This window comes from Diuraphis noxia, unplaced genomic scaffold (assembly GCF_037042655.1).
Source record: "Diuraphis noxia isolate RWA-SAM2 unplaced genomic scaffold, SU_Dnox_SAM2 contig0003, whole genome shotgun sequence".
Taxonomy (NCBI): Eukaryota; Metazoa; Arthropoda; class Insecta; order Hemiptera; family Aphididae; genus Diuraphis; species Diuraphis noxia.
In genome coordinates this window covers 597,293-619,438 of record NW_028301713.1, presented here as the reverse complement: position 1 = coordinate 619,438, position 22,146 = coordinate 597,293, and the positions used below count along the sequence as shown (strand labels likewise).

The 22,146-nt window shown below is 30.6% G+C and overlaps 3 protein-coding genes across 3 annotated transcripts; 1 reads left to right on the top strand and 2 right to left on the bottom strand.

The window, feature by feature from the left end:
* Positions 1-494: 494 nt before the first annotated feature.
* On the bottom strand, positions 495-1,604 carry LOC149056536 (uncharacterized). The gene is made up of 3 exons (XM_089222293.1): positions 1,459-1,604; positions 1,100-1,401; positions 495-704 (listed from the first exon to the last, which is right to left on the bottom strand). The coding sequence occupies exons 1-3, from the start codon at positions 1,547-1,549 to the stop codon at positions 495-497; spliced, it is 603 nt and encodes a 200-aa protein (XP_089078419.1). The 5' UTR covers positions 1,550-1,604.
* Positions 1,605-4,648: 3,044 nt separating this feature from the next.
* On the bottom strand, positions 4,649-9,464 carry LOC149056535 (uncharacterized). The gene is made up of 10 exons (XM_089222269.1): positions 9,305-9,464; positions 8,936-9,019; positions 8,802-8,879; positions 8,664-8,747; positions 8,540-8,611; positions 8,426-8,479; positions 8,170-8,362; positions 5,576-8,075; positions 5,214-5,502; positions 4,649-5,154 (listed from the first exon to the last, which is right to left on the bottom strand). Exons 1-10 carry the CDS (start codon positions 9,462-9,464, stop codon positions 4,649-4,651), a joined length of 4,020 nt encoding a protein of 1,339 aa, XP_089078395.1.
* Positions 9,465-11,355: 1,891 nt separating this feature from the next.
* Positions 11,356-11,903, top strand: LOC149056534 (uncharacterized). The gene is made up of 4 exons (XM_089222017.1): positions 11,356-11,448; positions 11,508-11,579; positions 11,637-11,694; positions 11,761-11,903. Exons 1-4 carry the CDS (start codon positions 11,356-11,358, stop codon positions 11,901-11,903), a joined length of 366 nt encoding a protein of 121 aa, XP_089078143.1.
* Positions 11,904-22,146: the final 10,243 nt, after the last annotated feature.

Genomic DNA, 22,146 nt, shown 5'->3' with positions numbered 1-22,146 from the left:
TCGATATATTATGTTCAATAGTGAAATCAACATCATGACTACACGTCATGGAGCATTTCAATGTGCTACCATCGGCCTTGAGTTGAAACAAAGTAACATGATTCGGTAATAGTTTTTGAATCATCGACTCCAAGTTAATTATTTCGTACGATCCCGTAGGTATAGTCACAGTCACACATTTTCCGAGTGAATCGTGAAAACCTATTGTATTGCAATCTGGTTCTACGTTTGGTATAGAATTATGTGTTTGCAGGCTTAAAAGACACAGCTGAGAGGTATTTTGTACTTCTAACGACGGGAAAATATCACAAGACATTTCGCTGGAATTACCGTTTAATGTTATCGTGTACATGATAAAAATTTCAAACACAAATGACCACAATTATATGTGTTATAAAGTTGATGCCTAGTGTAATTATATTGTATTTTACATCCGCTGAGGTACGATTGTAGTTCCAGTGGTGGTGGTAGATTTCCAAAACTGTCGTAATATTCTACTTGTTTTCCGATTTTCTTATACGAGTTCCGGTACTTTTTTCAACGTCCAAATTGATTACAGCCGATTCTATATGCTTAGCACGTTTAGGTAACCTATCTCTGGAAAACACTGCGATGAAATGAGGTATTTTCATTATGTGCGCGTGTTTTATAATTTCATAATCGTACAAAGCTCTTTTGGGTAACGTAGTAATTAGTTTTTTTTCCTTTTTACGGTTTTCTTCACAGATTTATGGACTCCCTTTCTTTTATACGAACTACCTCCTTGTGAAGAGAGATATAGTCCTTTACCTTTATCGATCTTATACGAGCCACCTTTATTAGGGGCGAGGTATAAACCTCTGCCCAAATGTGTAGGTTCATTTCTATTGAATTCGCTAACGGTCTTTACGACGTTAGCAATACCCCCCGTCAGCGCTCCGAGTGCGGATAAACCGGCAAAAATTGGTATCAGTGGTAACATTCCTCCAGTTTTCGGTAAAGGTATAACACGAGGTACCCGAGCTTTTTTGCTGTTTTTAAGAAATATTTTTTTAGCTGCCACAAAACATTTTTTTGTTAATTTCATCATGTTTTTTTCTTTCATATTTTTTTTAAATACATTTTTAGCTGCCTTGACTGCTGCGTTGAATCCACATCCAGCACCCATTTTTCGTTTTGCCTTCATGCCAGTAGTGACCAACCACGCTGCTGTCTTTTCTTTTAAATTAGAGTCTTTTGACTTGAATCTATTCCAAGCCTGGTTTTCTAATATATAATCTGCTTTTTGACGATCAGTCAAAGAGTTGCTGTGATCATAAGCGATATCGTGTTCTTTACACAACGAGTCTAGGGGGTTTATACCTTTATCGCCGCGATCTAATCGTTTTTTCAATTTTGTACCTGGGCCGCAGTACTGATAACCTAAAATTATGAGTCGATTATATTGAATGTTATGTGTGTTGTATGGTTTATAATTACCCGGTAAATGAAGTTCAAATGGTAATTTGTTTATAAGAGTGTTCACGATACCTCCGCCTTTATTCTTGTTGTTTCTTCGAACGGGTGACATCGTGTAATGATTAGATTACAGAGATTACCCAAGTATTTATAATGAAGTTTGTAGATCAAGAAATAAAACTCACAGTGGAAAATGTCGACCCGCCTACGAGTCTCCAATTGAGGCATGGGAAGCTTTTACCGAATACTTGTCGTGCTTTAGTTGTCGGGCCTTCCGGATGCGGCAAGACAAATTTGATTTATGCTTTATTGACTAACATCAATGGTATACGTTTTCACAACGTTTATATATATTCGAAAACACTCGATCAACCTAAATATAAAATGCTTTGTGAAATTTTAAAAGATGTAGAGGGCGTTCAGTTATTCACTTTTCACGAAAACGACGAGGTTATCCCACCAGAAAAAGCATTACCAGATTCTGTTTTTATATTTGACGATATTTTATGTGAAAATCAAAATATCGTACGTTCTTACTACACGCGTTGTAGACACAACAATATCGACGTGTTCTATCTAGCACAATCATTCGCTCGCATACCCAAACAAATTATTCGAGATAATAGCAACATGATTATATTATTCAAGCAAGACGAGACTAATTTAAAACACGTTTATATGGAACACTGTTCGGGTGATATGAACTATTCTGAATTTAAAGAGTTTTGTACTTTGTGTTGGAGTAGGGTGAGATTTAATTTCGTCGTGATAAGTAAAGACTGTGAACGTGACAACGGACGGTATCGACACGGTTTCGACACATTTATCGTTGTATAAAACAATGTAGTTCATTCTCAACCATGGAAAACAGAAGTGCAGTGTTGAACGAATTAGTTATTGCCAAGAAAAACATTAAACGTAAATTTGAAGCATTGAAAAGAGGTGAAGCTGATATTCAATCTTATGTAACGCAAACATTTAAACCAATAATCGAACCGTTGAACAAATTACAAAATTCCGAAGCCGGTAATAATGAAATTATAGCTGAAGGTACCCCATATATAGTATCCGATAGCCAGTCTGAAATTTTTCGTACATTAGAAGAAGAGGAAAAAGATAAAATATATGGTCCAAAAAAATTTTCTAATGGAAAAAGCAAGTTAGGTCAAGAAGAAGTAAAATTCAAAAACAACGCAATAATTATCAAAGATACGTCTTATCAGCTAACGCCTGGACTTGTTGAGTTATTATGTTTCAGATATCCAATGCAATATACTGATAATGATTTAAATACATATAAAGAAATACTAATACAAACTTCAGCACATTTGACACAGGACGGTGCAAAAATTAAGAAAGGTGGTACAAAATATACACAAATTATTTGCAAGCTATTTCCATCGGGAATGGGTGTGAAATTACAAACACATAATTTAGTATATTGGAATGACCCAAATGAGCTGGTTGATAGGTTGCGACTTCTTTTAGCCTCTCAATCTGCTGGAAACACTGGGGTTTCAAACGAAATATTATCTATTTTTGAAGAACTGTACGAATCTGGTATAACAAGGAAAATACCAAATGTATAAACGCAACATAGCTATCGAACTTCACAGACCGGCTAGGAAAAATTATACGAGGCGAAGAGTAAATGTGTATGGAAAAAACGATTTGTGGCAGGCTGACTTGGTCGAGATGATTCCACTTTCAAAGAAAAACAAAGGATATAATTATATTCTCTGTGTGATTGATTGTTTTACGAAATTCGCCTGGGCCGTACCATTGAAAACAAAAACAGGGTGTGAAGTGACCAAAGCCATGTCTACAATACTTGTAGATAGGTCGCCCAAACTGTTGCAGGTAGATAATGGCAAAGAATTTTATAATTCAAAGTTTGACATGTTAATGACTAAGCATAATATAAAAAAGTATAGCACATATTCCACGACAAAAGCCTGTTTTGTGGAAAGGTTTAATCGAACTTTAAAAACAAACATGTATAGAGAATTTACTGCTCTGGGTTCACAAGAATGGATATCAATTTTACCTGACCTAATCAATAATTACAACAATGCGAAACACAGAACGATTGGGATGACACCATTGCAGGCAGACGAAAATCCTTCACTAGTTACTTTGAAACAACGTACAATCACTAATAGAAAAGTAAAATTTCATGTCGGCGATAAAGTTCGAATAAGCATTCACAAAGGAGTTTTCACAAAAGGGTATTTACCCAATTGGTCAACAGAAATATTTACAATAGTAAAAATAAATAAAACAATACCACCAACTTATCAGTTACACGATTATAATGATGGTCCAATAGCCGGCTGTTTTTACACCGAAGAATTATCTAAAACCAATTATCCAAATGATTATTTAATTGAAAAAATTGTACGAAAGAAGGGGGACCAGATATATGTCAAGTGGGTGGGATTTGACAATTCCCATAATTCATGGATACATAAGGATGATGTTAAAAAATAGTTTCAGTGGTTGTTCAGAAGTCAATCCATTCGGTACAACAAATTATTATAAAAACTAATTCATCTAAAAATATGTCGTCGGCTATCTTGGACGTTCAGTGCATTCTCGGAGTCAACAACAAGTACTTTATCAAAGAAATGTCTATAGTAGATACTGAAACATGGTCCAACCAACACTGGATATTTAAACATACATCTTTAAAACAAGATGCAAAAAGTCGAAGCGTAAACAGTTGGCTGAAGCGTTTATATCACGGTTTAACGTTGGAATATGGTGATGTAGAGTATGGAGAAATACAGAAAATATTTCAATCGTTAAAATTCGATAGAATTTACGTTAAGGGCTCTCAAAAACAACAGATTATCAACGAGTTTATGCCACATGCCACAGTATTCAACTTTGAAAATTTGGAATGTCCACGGATTTGTCAATTGAACGGAGAAACACTACCATGCTGTATTTTTCATAAGGATTTCAATCCAAAACAATGTACATTGTATAAAGTATTTGCATTAAAAAAATGGTATGTTAATAATTTTTAAGATTATAATTTTTTTTTTTCTACATTGTAAAATTACACTATATATATTATATACATATTTTCAATTGATTAAAATTGCAAGTTTATAAATAAAGAAAAAAAAATATAATGAAGACTCCGTGTTTTTATTTGTTGTAGGCTCTCCATCATATTGAGTAAAACATATAATTAAATTATTATTTAATGATATATATTATATAGCTCAAGACACTCGATTCTGTAATGACCATGAGCTAATGTGTTAATTCCATCTTCGAGCACATACCGTTTGTCGTCATAAGAATTCAGTGCGAGCTTTTTAGATAAGATAGTATGGATTCTATGTTTATATGATCGTATAGAATACATTTCTCTGAATGGATCTTGACCGATTTCATTAAACAGGCATTTCTTATGGTCTTCTAACGTCAAGTTATTTTTAATTACATGTTTTTTGACACCCTTGGCTTTGATTGTCTCTAAACCAGACACTGAAAAGGCATACGATTTAGCTCTAAGAGCTACAAACTCATCAATGAATTCCCCTTCAACTTCATCGGTGAACATCCCGGGAACCTTTTTTCTTTCTTCTCGATAGCATGGGTGATGTTTTGGTAAATTCGACGTGTCCATGCGATGTAATATATCGGGATTGGATCCGAGGTCATTGTAATAATCGTTTGTTACAACATCATATACGAATGAGTCTGAAAAAATTAATAATGTAATTGAATATTTAGTATTTATATACAAAGAATAAAAATACCTGTGTCCATGTACATTAAAGAAATATTATTCTTGTAATGTTTTTTCATGACATTATAATGGAAGTCGTACATTAGAGTTTTTGAAATATCTAATATAGCCATCCCGCATGCAATAGGTTTGTCAAATGTTATTTCTATGTTCTTCAGGTGTACTGCACACAAATTTTCACTATATATTGTGACGTCCTTAAACGTAGGTTTGTTAACAAGTTTTTGCATCCTCAAGGCGTCAGTGACGAGTTCAATTTTTTTGCGATTGCGTTTAGATTCCATCGTTTTTCCAAATATCTTTAAAAAAAAAAAATAAATAAATCATTACATATTAATAATAATAATAATAATTAGTTCTATCTTAACTTACGGCATTATTCATATGCTGAAAAAAATTTTCCTCGAATTTATTTTTTGCATTTTTTCTCATTTCTGTGTTCTTATCTATATACGGTGCAAGCCAAGCAGTTTGATTAAATTGTACGACTCTGTGTACCTTATCCACTACTAGTCCCGCCGAAATTGACTGTTTGAGTGCCATATAATGAACAACATAATGTTTCTTGACGTGGAACGTCGCAAATAATTTTGTAACATTGCTGCCATCAGGTTTTGTTCTTTCCGGTAAATAAGGTAAATCATTGTGCTCATCGTGCAAAGTATCGGGATATGACACATCAACATCGTAGATCAAACCTATATTTGAATTTTCATCCAGTTGTTCTAACAATGATAACGCCGAATTAACGTCGCCTTCATACCATTTAAAATTATTTAAAGGTAATTTTTTCTTCATAGACCACCCGTACAAATTGCATGCATCAATGTATATAATGTAATTATGTTCTTTATTGGAATCGTAACTGGTTGCGTCAGGATGATTAGCCTTTGAATATCGTTTGCTAGCCTGCGCCATTCCACCCCTGATTCCTTTCTCCACCGCGAGCAACATCGTATAATCAGATATTAACTCAATCTCGACTTTAGTATGTTTTAACATACATGCAAAAGAAAACCCTGGGGCAGTGTAATAATAAGCCGGGTCGAGGCCGTACATTTTAAAACATAAATTTCTAAAATTTTGAAACACATCTGCCAGTATGAGGGTGTCAATTTTTAAATACAAGTCACTGTATTCACCCAGATTTTTACACTTAAATTTATCCCATACTTTAAGTGCATGTTCATAATCTTCGTCTGGAATGTGCTCATCCTGAAGCGAGGAATAAAATGTATGTTTGGCCGGAAGAGATGTTTCGTTTAGTTTGCCCCAATCGCTCAAATATTCATAAGGAAAACAACCTTTTCGCGTTGTTAATGGTAATTCATCTTTTGTGAATACTTTCAACGTTTCATTAAATTTGTCTTGACCTGCCGCAACTAAATCATTTGCCAAGCTGGACAAACTCGAGCTCATAAACCTCAACGAATCTATAAATCTAATACTAAACCGGTTATTAATATGTTTTGTGAATGAAATATACTTCTCCTCGCTGTTGGGGATGACTGAAATTTTTTTATTGTCAAACCAAAGTTGTCGAACGATAAAATGTGCATCGTAATTTGATAAATTATGAAACACACATGCCACAAAGTCCGGACGCTTCAGTTTAAGGTTGCACGAACTGCACAATGTACACCTAAACTTCCCAGTTAAGTGACAATGATCTTCAACTTTAGTGACATCGTTTAAAACAAACGATTTATCGCACACCTGACATTTTGTTGCTTTAGAGTGTTTTAAAATGTCTTCCGCTGTCATCTTAATACTTATATTTGTACATAAAAGCATATCAATTCGATTTGCAATTTCGGTTACATCTTTCACGAATCGCAGAGCTATCGATTCGTAACTCATATTTTCATTTCCTCTATAAACAATAGGTTTCCTAGGTATTTTAAATTTTTTCAACAGCGCTTCAGGAACGTTATTTGATACTACATGTATACAATAACTCATACAATTATGGTTTTGAATAAGCTTAGTGTTAGGACCTGCATTAGCATTATTTTTTTCTAGTATACTTTCAAAATCAGCGAATATTATGAACGGGTGGAACTGAGTATGTTCTACTTTATCAAACTTGACTTTTATGTTAGGTGTTGGCATAATCGGCGAAATTGATTCATGATCCCCGCAGAATTGCTTGTGGTAACACAGGCCCTCAATAGCGGTTTTTGCTGGTGTGTTGTTAAATTTAGATAAACATCTTTTGCAATACTCCGAATAATGTTTGTTTGACGTCATTTGATTATTAATAAGTCTCGAAAAATTGGTTATCAAACAGAAGTGATGTTTCGTGTTATTAGATATTAATAGCAACTCGTAGTGGTTATCTTTTTCCGTAGATGTTTTAAGGGGATATACGATAGTCATATCAGGTTTATTTGATGCATGTTTGTTCTGTATTGTTCGGGATCCGTTTTTTAATCCGTAAACATTAACTGAAACTGTCGGATTGAATTTTTCAAATTGTTTCTTTATGTCTTTATAGTTTACCGGATAAATTAAATGAGAAAAATCGTAGAGGTTTTCGAGATCGTCGTAATGTTTTCCTACTCTATGAGCAATGTGTTGATTGACATGTCTAGATAGAATTGAATATTTGAAACACATGTCATCGCTGTTTTGACAATTAATCACACACTTTTTTAATTTTATGTCATTCGGAAGTTGTATGTATGACGACCCTCTTAACGGAATATATTTATAGACACCTACTAGCAGCCCATCAATAGATTTAAGTGTAAGTCCACTGCCTTTTGACTTATACACTTCCTGTTCCTCCAGTAATTTATTATAATCTTGTTCTATTTGTTTGTGAATATCATTAGCCAGAAAAAATTCTTTTGCCGCAGTTTTGAAAGCCCTGTTTTCATCAGATTCGGGAATTTTTTGGATTGTGGTATGTCGCTTCCAATTTCAGGTTGTATTTTATTTCGCCGTCAAAACTGTTAATTAACTGGATTAAATGCGGTTTAGTGTTATTTAAAAATGTTTTATAATTTAATAATTGGGTGTCGAAATTTCTTGTATAATATTCTCTGCATATCTGGTTTAAAGAAGAATTGATTAAATTAAAACCGCCTTGTAAAACTTCTAATAATCTACGACGTTTTGTTCTTATATTGTAGGTCGATGTTTCGGAATTATTAACTACATAAAAAAAAAAAATATATAAGCATAATATTAAAACTAAAAAGTTATAACTATAAATACCATCGTATCTCGATTGTTCAGGCACTGGACGCTTATGATTTCGCCTGGGTGTACCTAAAATAATTAATTGAATAAACGGGTCATATAACTAAAGATAATATTATACATACATACATTGGTTCGAAGAGCCAGGTGGTATATCCTCGACGTAAATATTATCAGATATTTCAATCATTCTAGACCGATCTGAAAAAACAAACAAATAAATATTGTCATAAAATTATAATATGTATCGTACTTTCAAATAAGCCACTTTTTTCGGCCCTGTCCAACGCTTCAAGACATACATCGTCGTTGCCGTCATCAAACCCGTTGTTATCATCTATGTTAAAAATTTTAATTTAGTATAAGATCAAAACATTTGATATATACATACTTTCACTCAATCCATTTTTTTCGGTCTCATCTAACACTGCAATACAAAAATCATCATCATCTTCAAAGATTGTATCATCTGTAAAATATAAATTATGTAAATTATTTAACTATAAATATGTATATAAATCATACTTGTAGTTGTAGCTGAAGTTGTAATTGGCTGTGCATTACTTGTAGCTGTAGTTGTAATAGTCTGTGCATTACTGTTTAAAATACCTAAAATGGAACAATACTGTTATTTCAAACGCGAATTAAATACTACTATCATGTACGTAGAGTTGTATATACTAAACCCCTTTTAACGCTCGGATAGCATATTTTATTATACGAGTATTAATTTATTAAGTGAAAAATAAAAAATCAGTGTTATATGGTTGGAATATAGCGCGCGAGCGCGCGCACACACACACACGCTCGCGAACGGTTGAAAATAATATAAGCATAGTGATAAAAATAATATTTTCACCGATAGAATCCTAATATTGTATAAAATTTACTCACCGTGAATACTTTTCATGTGTCGTTGGAGAGAATCGTTTCTAGTAAAATTATTTAGACAAATAGTACACTTAAATTGTTTAGTACTACTATGGTACTTTACATGCCTGAACAAAGCATCTTTCCGCGAGAAAACAGAAACACATTGATCACATTTAAACATTTTGAATTATTATTTCAATAAACACACCAGAGCGATATCACTGTGAAAACAGTACTAAATCAGTGATACTGTACGATACCCGTATATAACGAAGAGAGAGAAAAAAAATATGTCAGCATTCTCGTATTACCAGAAAAAAAAAAAAAAAATGTTTAATAGTGTTTTAATTTTTCATGAAACGTAATAGGTACTTATTATAAATCTCAGTGTAGCCTTGTCTCTCAGAATTGGTGCTTATAACCTCCAGTGTTTCATAATGTCTAATCAACTTATTGACTGTTCAACCTTTTTCTTGGATGACAACGTGTTTTTAAATATAGGGATCGATCCAGCCTCTTTAATGAATTGTGTTGTTCATATTAACGTAAATTCTCAACGCGTGAAAATGAGTACCGAATTTTTTGAATCGCTTATACCTGTTCTCGAGAAGAAAACGTTCATGGAGTCAAAGTATCTTCATTCAGACGAAAACAAGGTCGTGTCGGTAGTCAAATGCCGTGTATCCAACTATTTTTCAATTAAATGCATACTCGATGACCAGTGTATTCAGCTGAGTGAAGAAAATGTATCTCGTTTATTGCACATAAAGGACAACATACAAGAAGTAATTAATACAAAAATAAATGAAATACGGGGTAAAGTATTACTACAGGCATGTGAAATTTGTGGAGCTCTCGGAACTTTAATGCCAATACCCAAGAATACCAAATTAGATGTATTGGCAGACTATTTGCTGCACATCGATCCGGCGACAATCAGTGACGCTATACCAACGAGAAAGCCGTGTTTTGTAGCCCAACTGACACCTTATGCAACTGAACAGCTGGCAAGGGGATGGTTAAGAGCATCAGCCTTACCGGAGTAGTTTTATCCTGATGTCTACAGACCAAAGGCAATCATATCAAAAGAGAAATATAAATCAAGCCGTAGATTAAGTTTTTTTTTTAACTTGTATTATATAATATTTGAAAAAAATAAAAAAAATTCATTAAAATATCATTTATTATTACAAATCTTCATCCGATGATATGTTTGGAGAAAACACTTCTGACATTTCTTCGTCGTCACTACTATAAATAATTTAGATGTTAGAAAAAAAAAAATATTATAATAATATAAAACTCACGAAATAAAAAAATGTTGTTGTTGTGTATTTTCTGTTTGGGCATTAGCGTCGGCTATAATCTGCTCTATCATCCAGAAAACATGGTCTAAATCGATTGGTGGTGGCGGTATGATTGGTTCAATACTAAACATCAAATATGGTTAATGAAATAATAGTAATAATAATAACAATGATAATATAAACTTACGGCTGAAATAAGAAAGGAATATTGAATTCATTTTGAGGACGATTGCGACGATCGAATCTTAGTGTATTTATGAAAAAATTTAAAAATATCACTTTGAAATTAAACATCTTTTAATAACACAAAACCTTTTTAGTACAAATTACGACTTATACTGATTTAATAAGATAATGTTTCATTATTTTTAATTCATATTGAAATGGGAGGGATTTTAAGTGTTGGATATTAAAAAAAAAAAAAATGATAGCAGCTTCTTTGTCTACCTGGTGCACGTGTCGAATTGCAATTTTGAGTGTGCGAAAACATCTCGGTGGCATACTGTCACCCACACAAAGTCACAAATGCCTGCACACAATGCCGGCATGGACTTTGTGTCACCCACACACACACACACACACACATACACACACACACCCCGTGTAATAAAATAATGTAGACAAACATGGTCACTACAGTCATGTTAATCGAATCCACGGTACTGAGTATATGCATCATTTGCGTTCATCGTGAATACTTTTCATGTGCCTAATAATTTTTTATACACATTAAAAAATTTCAACGTTTCCAAGATTTTTTTTTAAATGTCGTACAACAGTCAAGCATCTGATATAAACACACCTAACGTTTCAGTGGGCTTCATTGACTTTTTAGCGAATGGAGAGTTTGATGAAATGGCAAGTTTATTTATACATACGATATTATATATCTATATAAATCTATGTATATTTTTTAGCTATCAAATACACCGAGACGTGTGTTTTATGAACATTTATTAAGCCAGGAAGACAATATTTCTGTTGCCGAAGTTAGTATGACAAAATATTATTGTAGTACTTACCAACTTTATATTATGCTGTTTTAGGTTAGAAACGACGCTAGGCATAAATCTGACGATTGTGTTGGCCAACAACAAACAAACGGTATTATGTTCATTTTATTATTGTTTTATGCATTGAGTATACAAAATATGTACTATATTATCATAGATAAACAAAATGATATCGACTTTTGGGGCTGTGAAGAGGCTGATGATATTTGTCTTGAAGCACTGGAAAGATTTGTCTGGGGTGAAGAATACGCAAATGATGAAAAATTACTACTAAAAGCTTGTATTGAATCTAATACCTAACACCTATTATATATTAATTTGTTAAATAAAAAATTCATTATAATAAAAAAACTATACATATATATAACATGATTTATTAATCTATCAATTTTACATTAGAAAAATATATATTATACATTTTTGTAACCTTTTGCCTTAAACAAATATTGTACCTTTTCTTTCTCAAAAAAAAAAATAATAAATAAAAAATAAAAAATAAAAACAAAAAATATATACGTATTTATAAATCTTCGTCGGATGACGGCGGCACCTATGGCCGGGCAGGGAGCGGTGGGATGTAGTGGCGGTGTGATGTGGTGGCGGGGCGGGGAGCGGTGTACCGACGGCGGCACCTATGGCTGGGCAAGGTGCGGTGGGATGTGGTGGTGGTGGGATGTGGTGGCGGTGGGATGTGGTGGCGGTGGCTGTGGTGGTGGTGGCGGTGGCGGTGGTTCCAGTAGTGGCTTTTTTACCCTACTATTACTATTTTGTAATTGCCATGCGCCCAATTATAATTATTTTATATTTGCCATGTGCCAAATTATTATACCTATTCTGTTAAAATTGCCATATTATTATTCATTATAATGTTAAATTTTTACCATATATTTTAATGCCACAATTATTATACATATTAATAACCCATCTATTATTCTTTTTATTTTAATATTATCTTTTTCTCCCCTTAAATAAATAAATCCTCGGCATTCATTTGTCGTTGCGTGTACAAAGCCTATGAGCTCCACCGACTTGGCCCTCGGGTCATCACGCGGTGCGGCTCCTAGGTCACGGTGTAAGTGTTCCCCTTACATTGTGGGTGGTTTACAGAGCCCTAAAAAAGCTCCGGATTCTCACAATATAATATTCAACATAATTCAAATAAGTAGTATAATATTTTTTTTTTAATTATTTGCATCCTATTTCCTGAGTTTTAAAAAAAAAATAGCTGTTAGTTATAATCTATTATAATTAAATATTAATCTTAAACTACGTATTTATAATGTTTAATTCTATGCATGACCTGATATTAGACATATAAGACTGAATATGCCATAACTAAGAACTCTATTTAAAATTAAGTTCAAATGGTTTTCCTACCCTAATTATCATATTTCAAAATTTATATTCTACAGAAAAACTTGAAAATTCATTACAAACATTTCAAATAAATCATTTGATTTTCCTCATTAATCATATCATTAGATGAATATTTTATAAATATAAAATATATTATACACTTATTAATTATTATTGGGTATTCTCTGTCTTCTATAGAGATAGGTAAGTTGATTAAATTTTAAATAATTATTAAATTTTACACGATTTATTATATGCAACATAAATATATTTAAAGTTTAATCTTATGTTTATATTATATTCAACATGATTTAAATAAGTAGTGTGATTTTTTTTAAAATTATTTGCATCCTATTTTTCGAGTTTTTTAAAAAAAAATAGCTGTTAGTTATAATCTATTATAATTTAATATTAACCTTTTTTTTTTCATTTATTAATTATAATTGTTTCAACAAAATGTTTGTTTTTACAATTTTCTTTTTTTTATACATTTATATTATTCATACATTTCATATATAGAGTAATACAATTTTTACATTATTTTATTTTTTAGTAAAATGAATTTAAATTTGAGTTGTTTAATTAGGTCATTGATCTGATGACACCGATGATGATGAGGATGATTCTGGAGGTAGCAAGATGTCTTGAGGTAGCCGTGGCTTTAGTCTGCGGTTTTTAGTGATTTTCCCTATTTTGAAATGAAGGGTGCCTTCTATTGTTTTTAGTTTCGTGTGAAATTTTTTAAATTGTTCAATTATCCATGTGTTTATGTAAGGTATACCAGTGCCATTATGGAGTTGTGCGTTTCGCATGAACCATGGGGCTTTAAGAACTATTCTGAGAAATTTATTTTGAATCGTTTGTAATTTTTAAATTTTTGCTTGGGATGCGGCTGCCCATATTGGGCATGCATATGTGATTAGTGGTCTTATTATTGATGTGTATATTAGAAGTGAGCATTTGATTTGAAGTGTTGAGCAGTAATTTATTAGAGGGTATAAGATTTTCAATCGTGTATAGGCTTGGTTTAATTTTTTATTTATATGCATTTTCCATGTTAATTTTTCATTAAGGTATACCCGAGATATTTAATTGATTGATCTTTATTATTCCATAGTATAGGCTGATTTTTGATTTTTAAATGGGTTGGATTTGTATATCTTTTTAGGCTAAATATTTTAGCTTCGATCTTAGTTGGGTTAAGAGCGAGTTTCCATCTTGTGAACCAGTCTGAGATTTGATCTAAAGAAATTTGAAGATCTGTTATTGAATTTTCAAGATTTTTATTTTGTGTTAAGATAACAGTAGTATCATCTGCGTACATTGCTAATTGGCATTTTTGTGGAACTGGGATATCGTAGCAAAAAATATTAAACAAGGTGGGCCCAAGGACCGACCCCTGTAGGACTCCTGCTTTTATTGGATGTTCTTGGTATCAGTATCTATCCTTACTTTAAACGTGCGATTTATGATAAAAGAGGCTATTATATTATATAGATAGGTTGGCATTTTTAGTTTTGTTAATTTGGACATAAGACCTTGGTGCCAGACCTTGTCGAAAGCCTGTGCGACGTCAAGAAAGGCAGTGGTTGTGTATTTTTTATTTTCAAATCCATCTACTATTCTTTCTGAGATTCGCTGAAGTTGATGACATGTGGAGTGGTGAGGTTTGAAGCCGAATTGGTGATGTGGAATAATTTTTAGGTATCGTTTCATTCTGTGTAGCATTATCCTTTCTAATAGTTGGGAGAGGGTAGGTAGCAGACCAATTGGTCTATAGCTTTCCGGTAAACTGCTTGGTTTCCCAGGTTTGTGTATAGGAATGATAGTTGCTTGTTTCCAGGTATTTGGAAAATATCCTATTCTTAAAATGGAGTTTAAAAGACTGGCTAAGAACGCATGTGCTTTTGGGGTAAGGTTTTTGAGAATTTTATTGGTAATAAGGTCGTGTGCAGGACATTTTTTATTTGCAAGTCTGACTATCACAATATAATATTCAACATAATTCAAATAAGTAGTATAATATTTTTTTTTTAATTATTTGCATCCTATTTCCTGAGTTTTAAAAAAAAAATAGCTGTTAGTTATAATCTATTATAATTAAATATTAATCTTAAACTACGTATTTATAATGTTTAATTCTATGCATGACCTGATATTAGACATATAAGACTGAATATGCCATAACTAAGAACTCTATTTAAAATTAAGTTCAAATGGTTTTCCTACCCTAATTATCATATTTCAAAATTTATATTCTACAGAAAAACTTGAAAATTCATTACAAACATTTCAAATAAATCATTTGATTTTCCTCATTAATCATATCATTAGATGAATATTTTATAAATATAAAATATATTATACACTTATTAATTATTATTGGGTATTCTCTGTCTTCTATAGAGATAGGTAAGTTGATTAAATTTTAAATAATTATTAAATTTTACACGATTTATTATATGCAACATAAATATATTTAAAGTTTAATCTTATGTTTATATTATATTCAACATGATTTAAATAAGTAGTGTGATTTTTTTTAAAATTATTTGCATCCTATTTTTCGAGTTTTTTAAAAAAAAATAGCTGTTAGTTATAATCTATTATAATTTAATATTAACCTTTTTTTTTTCATTTATTAATTATAATTGTTTCAACAAAATGTTTGTTTTTACAATTTTCTTTTTTTTATACATTTATATTATTCATACATTTCATATATAGAGTAATACAATTTTTACATTATTTTATTTTTTAGTAAAATGAATTTAAATTTGAGTTGTTTAATTAGGTCATTGATCTGATGACACCGATGATGATGAGGATGATTCTGGAGGTAGCAAGATGTCTTGAGGTAGCCGTGGCTTTAGTCTGCGGTTTTTAGTGATTTTCCCTATTTTGAAATGAAGGGTGCCTTCTATTGTTTTTAGTTTCGTGTGAAATTTTTTAAATTGTTCAATTATCCATGTGTTTATGTAAGGTATACCAGTGCCATTATGGAGTTGTGCGTTTCGCATGAACCATGGGGCTTTAAGAACTATTCTGAGAAATTTATTTTGAATCGTTTGTAATTTTTAAATTTTTGCTTGGGATGCGGCTGCCCATATTGGGCATGCATATGTGATTAGTGGTCTTATTATTGATGTGTATATTAGAAGTGAGCATTTGATTTGAAGTGTTGAGCAGTAATTTATTAGAGGGTATAAGATTTTCAATCGTGTATAGGCTTGGTTTAATTTTTTATTTATATGCATTTTCCATGTTAATTTTTCATTAAGGTATACCCGAGATATTTAATTGATTGATCTTTATTATTCCATAGTATAGGCTGATTTTTGATTTTTAAATGGGTTGGATTTGTATATCTTTTTAGGCTAAATATTTTAGCTTCGATCTTAGTTGGGTTAAGAGCGAGTTTCCATCTTGTGAACCAGTCTGAGATTTGATCTAAAGAAATTTGAAGATCTGTTATTGAATTTTCAAGATTTTTATTTTGTGTTAAGATAACAGTAGTATCATCTGCGTACATTGCTAATTGGCATTTTTGTGGAACTGGGATATCGTAGCAAAAAATATTAAACAAGGTGGGCCCAAGGACCGACCCCTGTAGGACTCCTGCTTTTATTGGATGTTCTTGGTATCAGTATCTATCCTTACTTTAAACGTGCGATTTATGATAAAAGAGGCTATTATATTATATAGATAGGTTGGCATTTTTAGTTTTGTTAATTTGGACATAAGACCTTGGTGCCAGACCTTGTCGAAAGCCTGTGCGACGTCAAGAAAGGCAGTGGTTGTGTATTTTTTATTTTCAAATCCATCTACTATTCTTTCTGAGATTCGCTGAAGTTGATGACATGTGGAGTGGTGAGGTTTGAAGCCGAATTGGTGATGTGGAATAATTTTTAGGTATCGTTTCATTCTGTGTAGCATTATCCTTTCTAATAGTTGGGAGAGGGTAGGTAGCAGACCAATTGGTCTATAGCTTTCCGGTAAACTGCTTGGTTTCCCAGGTTTGTGTATAGGAATGATAGTTGCTTGTTTCCAGGTATTTGGAAAATATCCTATTCTTAAAATGGAGTTTAAAAGACTGGCTAAGAACGCATGTGCTTTTGGGGTAAGGTTTTTGAGAATTTTATTGGTAATAAGGTCGTGTGCAGGACATTTTTTATTTGCAAGTCTGACTATCACAATATAATATTCAACATAATTCAAATAAGTAGTATAATATTTTTTTTTTAATTATTTGCATCCTATTTCCTGAGTTTTAAAAAAAAAATAGCTGTTAGTTATAATCTATTATAATTAAATATTAATCTTAAACTACGTATTTATAATGTTTAATTCTATGCATGACCTGATATTAGACATATAAGACTGAATATGCCATAACTAAGAACTCTATTTAAAATTAAGTTCAAATGGTTTTCCTACCCTAATTATCATATTTCAAAATTTATATTCTACAGAAAAACTTGAAAATTCATTACAAACATTTCAAATAAATCATTTGATTTTCCTCATTAATCATATCATTAGATGAATATTTTATAAATATAAAATATATTATACACTTATTAATTATTATTGGGTATTCTCTGTCTTCTATAGAGATAGGAAATGGAGAGATGGACATATAAAATGGAGTTTAAAAGACTGGCTAAGAACGCATGTGCTTTTGGGGTAAGGTTTTTGAGAATTTTATTGGTAATAAGGTCGTGTGCAGGACATTTTTTATTTGCAAGTCTGACTATTATCTGTTTTATTTCCTGAGGACTGCATAGCTGGATATTATTTTCTGTGGAATAATTATTTGTAGAGTCTATTTCCTGTGTTATATCTTTGGTAGTAGCCTCAGTTGTGAAACAGTTTTCAAAGTGCTGAAATATTAACCTTAAACTACGTGTTTGTAATGTTTAATTCTATGCATGGCCTGATAGTAAACTTATAACTTTATAAGTATGAATATGTAAAATATATTATAACTAAGAAGTAAGAACTCTAACTCTTTTTCTACCCTAATTATTATGTTTCGAAATTTATATTCTACTAAAAACTTGAACATTCATTGCAAACATTTCAAATAAATCACTTGATTTTTCACTTTAATCATAACATTTTGTTGAGTAGATAATAAATTTTTTTTTTTATTATTATAAATAAAGGCCTTGACAACATAGGTCATTGGCCTAGAATAGAAATAAATCTAGTTATATAAACGTAATTTAGGTAGGTGATACTTAGTGAATATAGCATTCTAACAGTAGGTGTTTGATCGAGACTTCCAGTCCACAAGTGGTGCATGATTCAGGCTCGCTATTATCCATGAGGTGTCTATGTGTATGCCAGGTGTGTCCTATTCTTAGACGTGTTAATATTACGTTATGTTCTTGGTTTAAGGTGAGTGAGTTTGTCCATCCGTCTGTGGTAGGTTTTATCACCCTTAATGTATTGTCTCTCAGTAGATTCCATTCCTTGCGCCATAGGTTAGTTACGGTATTCTTGGTCACTCTTTTGAGGTCATCTTTGGAGAACAATTGAATAGTTTCGATGGTCTGATAACCCGCTGCTTGTCTCGCTGATGTGTCTGCTCTTTCATTCCCCTCAATTCCAATATGGCTGGGTATCCATGTTAATGTTATATTATGTTTATGAGTAGTATTGAGAAGGCTTGTAATGTCATTGGTGAATTCATTATTATTTTTTGTATTTTGAATGCTTGTCAATGTATTCCGAGAATCAGTGAGAATATTGAACGAGTAGTTTGACATCTCATTTATTAGTTGGATTGCTTTCCTGATTGCTAAGGCTTCAGCGGTAAAGATGCTGTTCAGGGCTGGTAGTCTGAATTTGTAAACAGAATTGCTTATAATTATCGCAAAAGCAATACTAGAGTCGGTTTTGGATGCATCAGTAAATACTAAAATTTGATAGTTGTTTTGCATTTTTTCGCTATAAAGGTTCCTAAATATCCGGGGGTCTGTATTATTATTATTATTTTCAGCAAAGCTAAAATCTATTTCAAACTTATTTGGTCTCCAAAATGGTTTGATAGGAAATACAGTTTTTATAATGTGTTTAAGATTAATGTTGAGCAATTTTTAATATGCATCTTATATATGTTTAAAGTTTAATCTTATGTTTATATAATATTCAACATAATTCAAATAAGTGGTGTAATATTTTTTTTTAAATATCTGCCTTAAATTTTCTGAGTTTCCAAAAAAAAAAGCTGTTAGTTATAATATATTATAATTTAATATTAACCTTAAACTACGTATTTATAATGTATAATTCTATGCATAGCCTGATAGTAGACATATAAGTATGAATATATTATAACTAAAAAAAACCATTTCAAATTAAGTTCAAATGATTTTTCTACCCGAATATTAGGTTCAACAATTTTACTCTACCGAAAAACTTGAAAATTCATTTCAAACTTTTCAAATAAATCACTTAATATTCCACATTAATTATAACATTTGATGAATATTTTATAATTATAAAATATATGATACACTTATAAATTATTATCGGATATTCTCTGTCGATTATAGAAAAAGGTAAGTTGATTTAATTTTAAATAATTATTTAATTTTACACGATTTTTAATATGCATCTTATATATGTTTAAAGTTTAATCTTAACCTAACCATGATGTGTGTTTTAATTTTTTTAATTTTTAATTTTTTTTTTTTGTGTCTGTCATCACGTTTTGGGGCATTAAAAATGCTTCAATTTTTGACTTAATGAAAGTGAATCTAGTTGGTACTTTGGGGGGGGGGGGGGGGGGGTCAAAAGTAAAAATTCTTAATAAGTTTCTAAATAGTCGAGAAAAACAAACTAAAAATTAAGGGAAAAACGGGAAATTTTACGCACACTCATTTTTCGACAAAATCGATTTTGGTTTTTGATGTAACATTAAAACGAATGACCATAGTTACATGAAATTTTCACCGAATGTTTATATAAGTATATTCTATTCACCATGCAATTTTCAAAAAATTTCGACTTAAGTTGAACTATTCATAGGCATATAGGCATTTTCTATATTTGATAAAATTTTCAAAATATTTAGATCTATTTTGAGCTGTTTACTGACATTTTAATTTTTCAACTTATTTAGTTTTTTTTTCTATAAATATCGATAAAAATGTATGTGTTCAGTAGAAAAGCTTGAAAATTTAATACAAGGCTTCTAACATATTTTTACAATAGCAGTTGCAAAATAAAAGAAATATATAGTCACAATTTTTTTTTATAAGCATTCAAGGTTTGAGTTTTGACAACATATTATGAAAAAATCACGAAAATTCACAAATTATTTTAAGCTAGAAATTCATAAAAAATGTTCCTTTTATATCTAAGATTTGAAAATTTAATACAAAGCTCATAATACATTTTTACAATAGCAGGTGAAAAATAAAAGAAATATATTAGCAAAATTTTTTTTTTACAAGCATTCAAAGTTTGAATTTTGACAACGTGTGTAAAAATCTCGAAAATCTAAGATTTGAAAATTTTAAATAATCTATATGATATATTCTAGACAGATAAACCGTCTTCGCTTCATTGGATTCAAATTTAATTCCATCCATTACAGTAACCCACTTGTAACCTACTGTACAGCAGAGCGACATCCACGACTTACCCGCCTTTTTTAATAATTTTATTCAAATATCCTTTAAAAAAAAATAATAATTTTTAGTTTTAATCTATTATAATCAAATATTAACATTAAACTACGTATTAATAATGTCTAACTCTATGCATGGCCTGATAGTAGACATATAAATATGAATATGTTATAACTAAAAACTCTATTTTAAATAAAGTTCAAACGATTTTTCTACCCTAATTTCTATGTTTCAAAATTTATATTCTGCTGAAAAACATTAAAAATCATTGCAAACATTTCAAATAAATCACTTGATTTTCCACATTAATCATAACATTTGATGAATATTTTATAAATATAAAATATATTATACACTTATTAATTATTATCGGATATTCACTGTCGATTATAGAAAAAGGTAAGTTGATTTAATTTTAAATAATTATTTAATTTTACACGATTTTTAATATGCATCTTATAATATATGTTTAAAGTTTAATCTTATGTGTATATTATATTCAACATGATGTTAATAATAATTGTGATTTTATTTTTTAAATATCTGCATTCAATTTACCGAGTTTATAAAAAAATAAGCTGTTAGGTTTAATCTATTATAATTAAATATTATCCTCAAACTACGTGTTTGTAATGTTTAATTCTATGGATGACCTGATAGCAGACAAAAAAGTATAAATATGTTATTAATAAGAACTCTATTACAAGTTGAGTTTAAATGATTTTTCCACCCTAATTATTAATATATTTTGAAATTTATATTCTACCGGAAAACTTGAAAGTTAATTTCAAACATTTCAAATAAATCACTTGATTTTCCACTTTAATCATATCATTTTATGAATATTTTATAAATATAAAATATATTATACACTTAATAAAAATTATTGGGTATACTCTGTCAATAATAGTGAATAGTAAGTTGATTAAATTTTTAATAATTATTAAATTTTACACAAATTAGAATATGCATATTAAATATGTTAAAAGTTTTAACATAAGTATTATGTTTATATAATATTCAACATAATTCAAATAAGTAGTGTATTATTTTTTTTTTTTATTATTTGCATCCTATTTTCCGAGTTTTTTAAAAAAAATTAGCTGTTAGTTATAATCTATTATAATTAAATAATAACCTTAAACTACGTATTTATTTTGTTTAAGTCTATGCATGGCCTGATAGTTGATATATAAGACTGAATATGCCGTAACTAAGAACTCTATTTCAATTTAAGTTCAAACGATTTTTAACTGTATTACTATGTTTTGAAATTTATATTCTACCGCAAAACTTGAAAATTCATTCCAAACATTTTAAATAAATCATAAGATTTTCCACTTTAATCATAAAATTCGATAAATATTTTATAATTATAAAATTAATTATACACTTATTAATTATTATCGAATATTCTATTTCTATAATAGTGAATAGTAAGTTGATTAAATTTTGAATAATTATTAAATTTTACACGAATTAGAATATGCATCTTATATATGTTAAAAGTTTTATCTTATGTTTATATAATATTCAACATAATT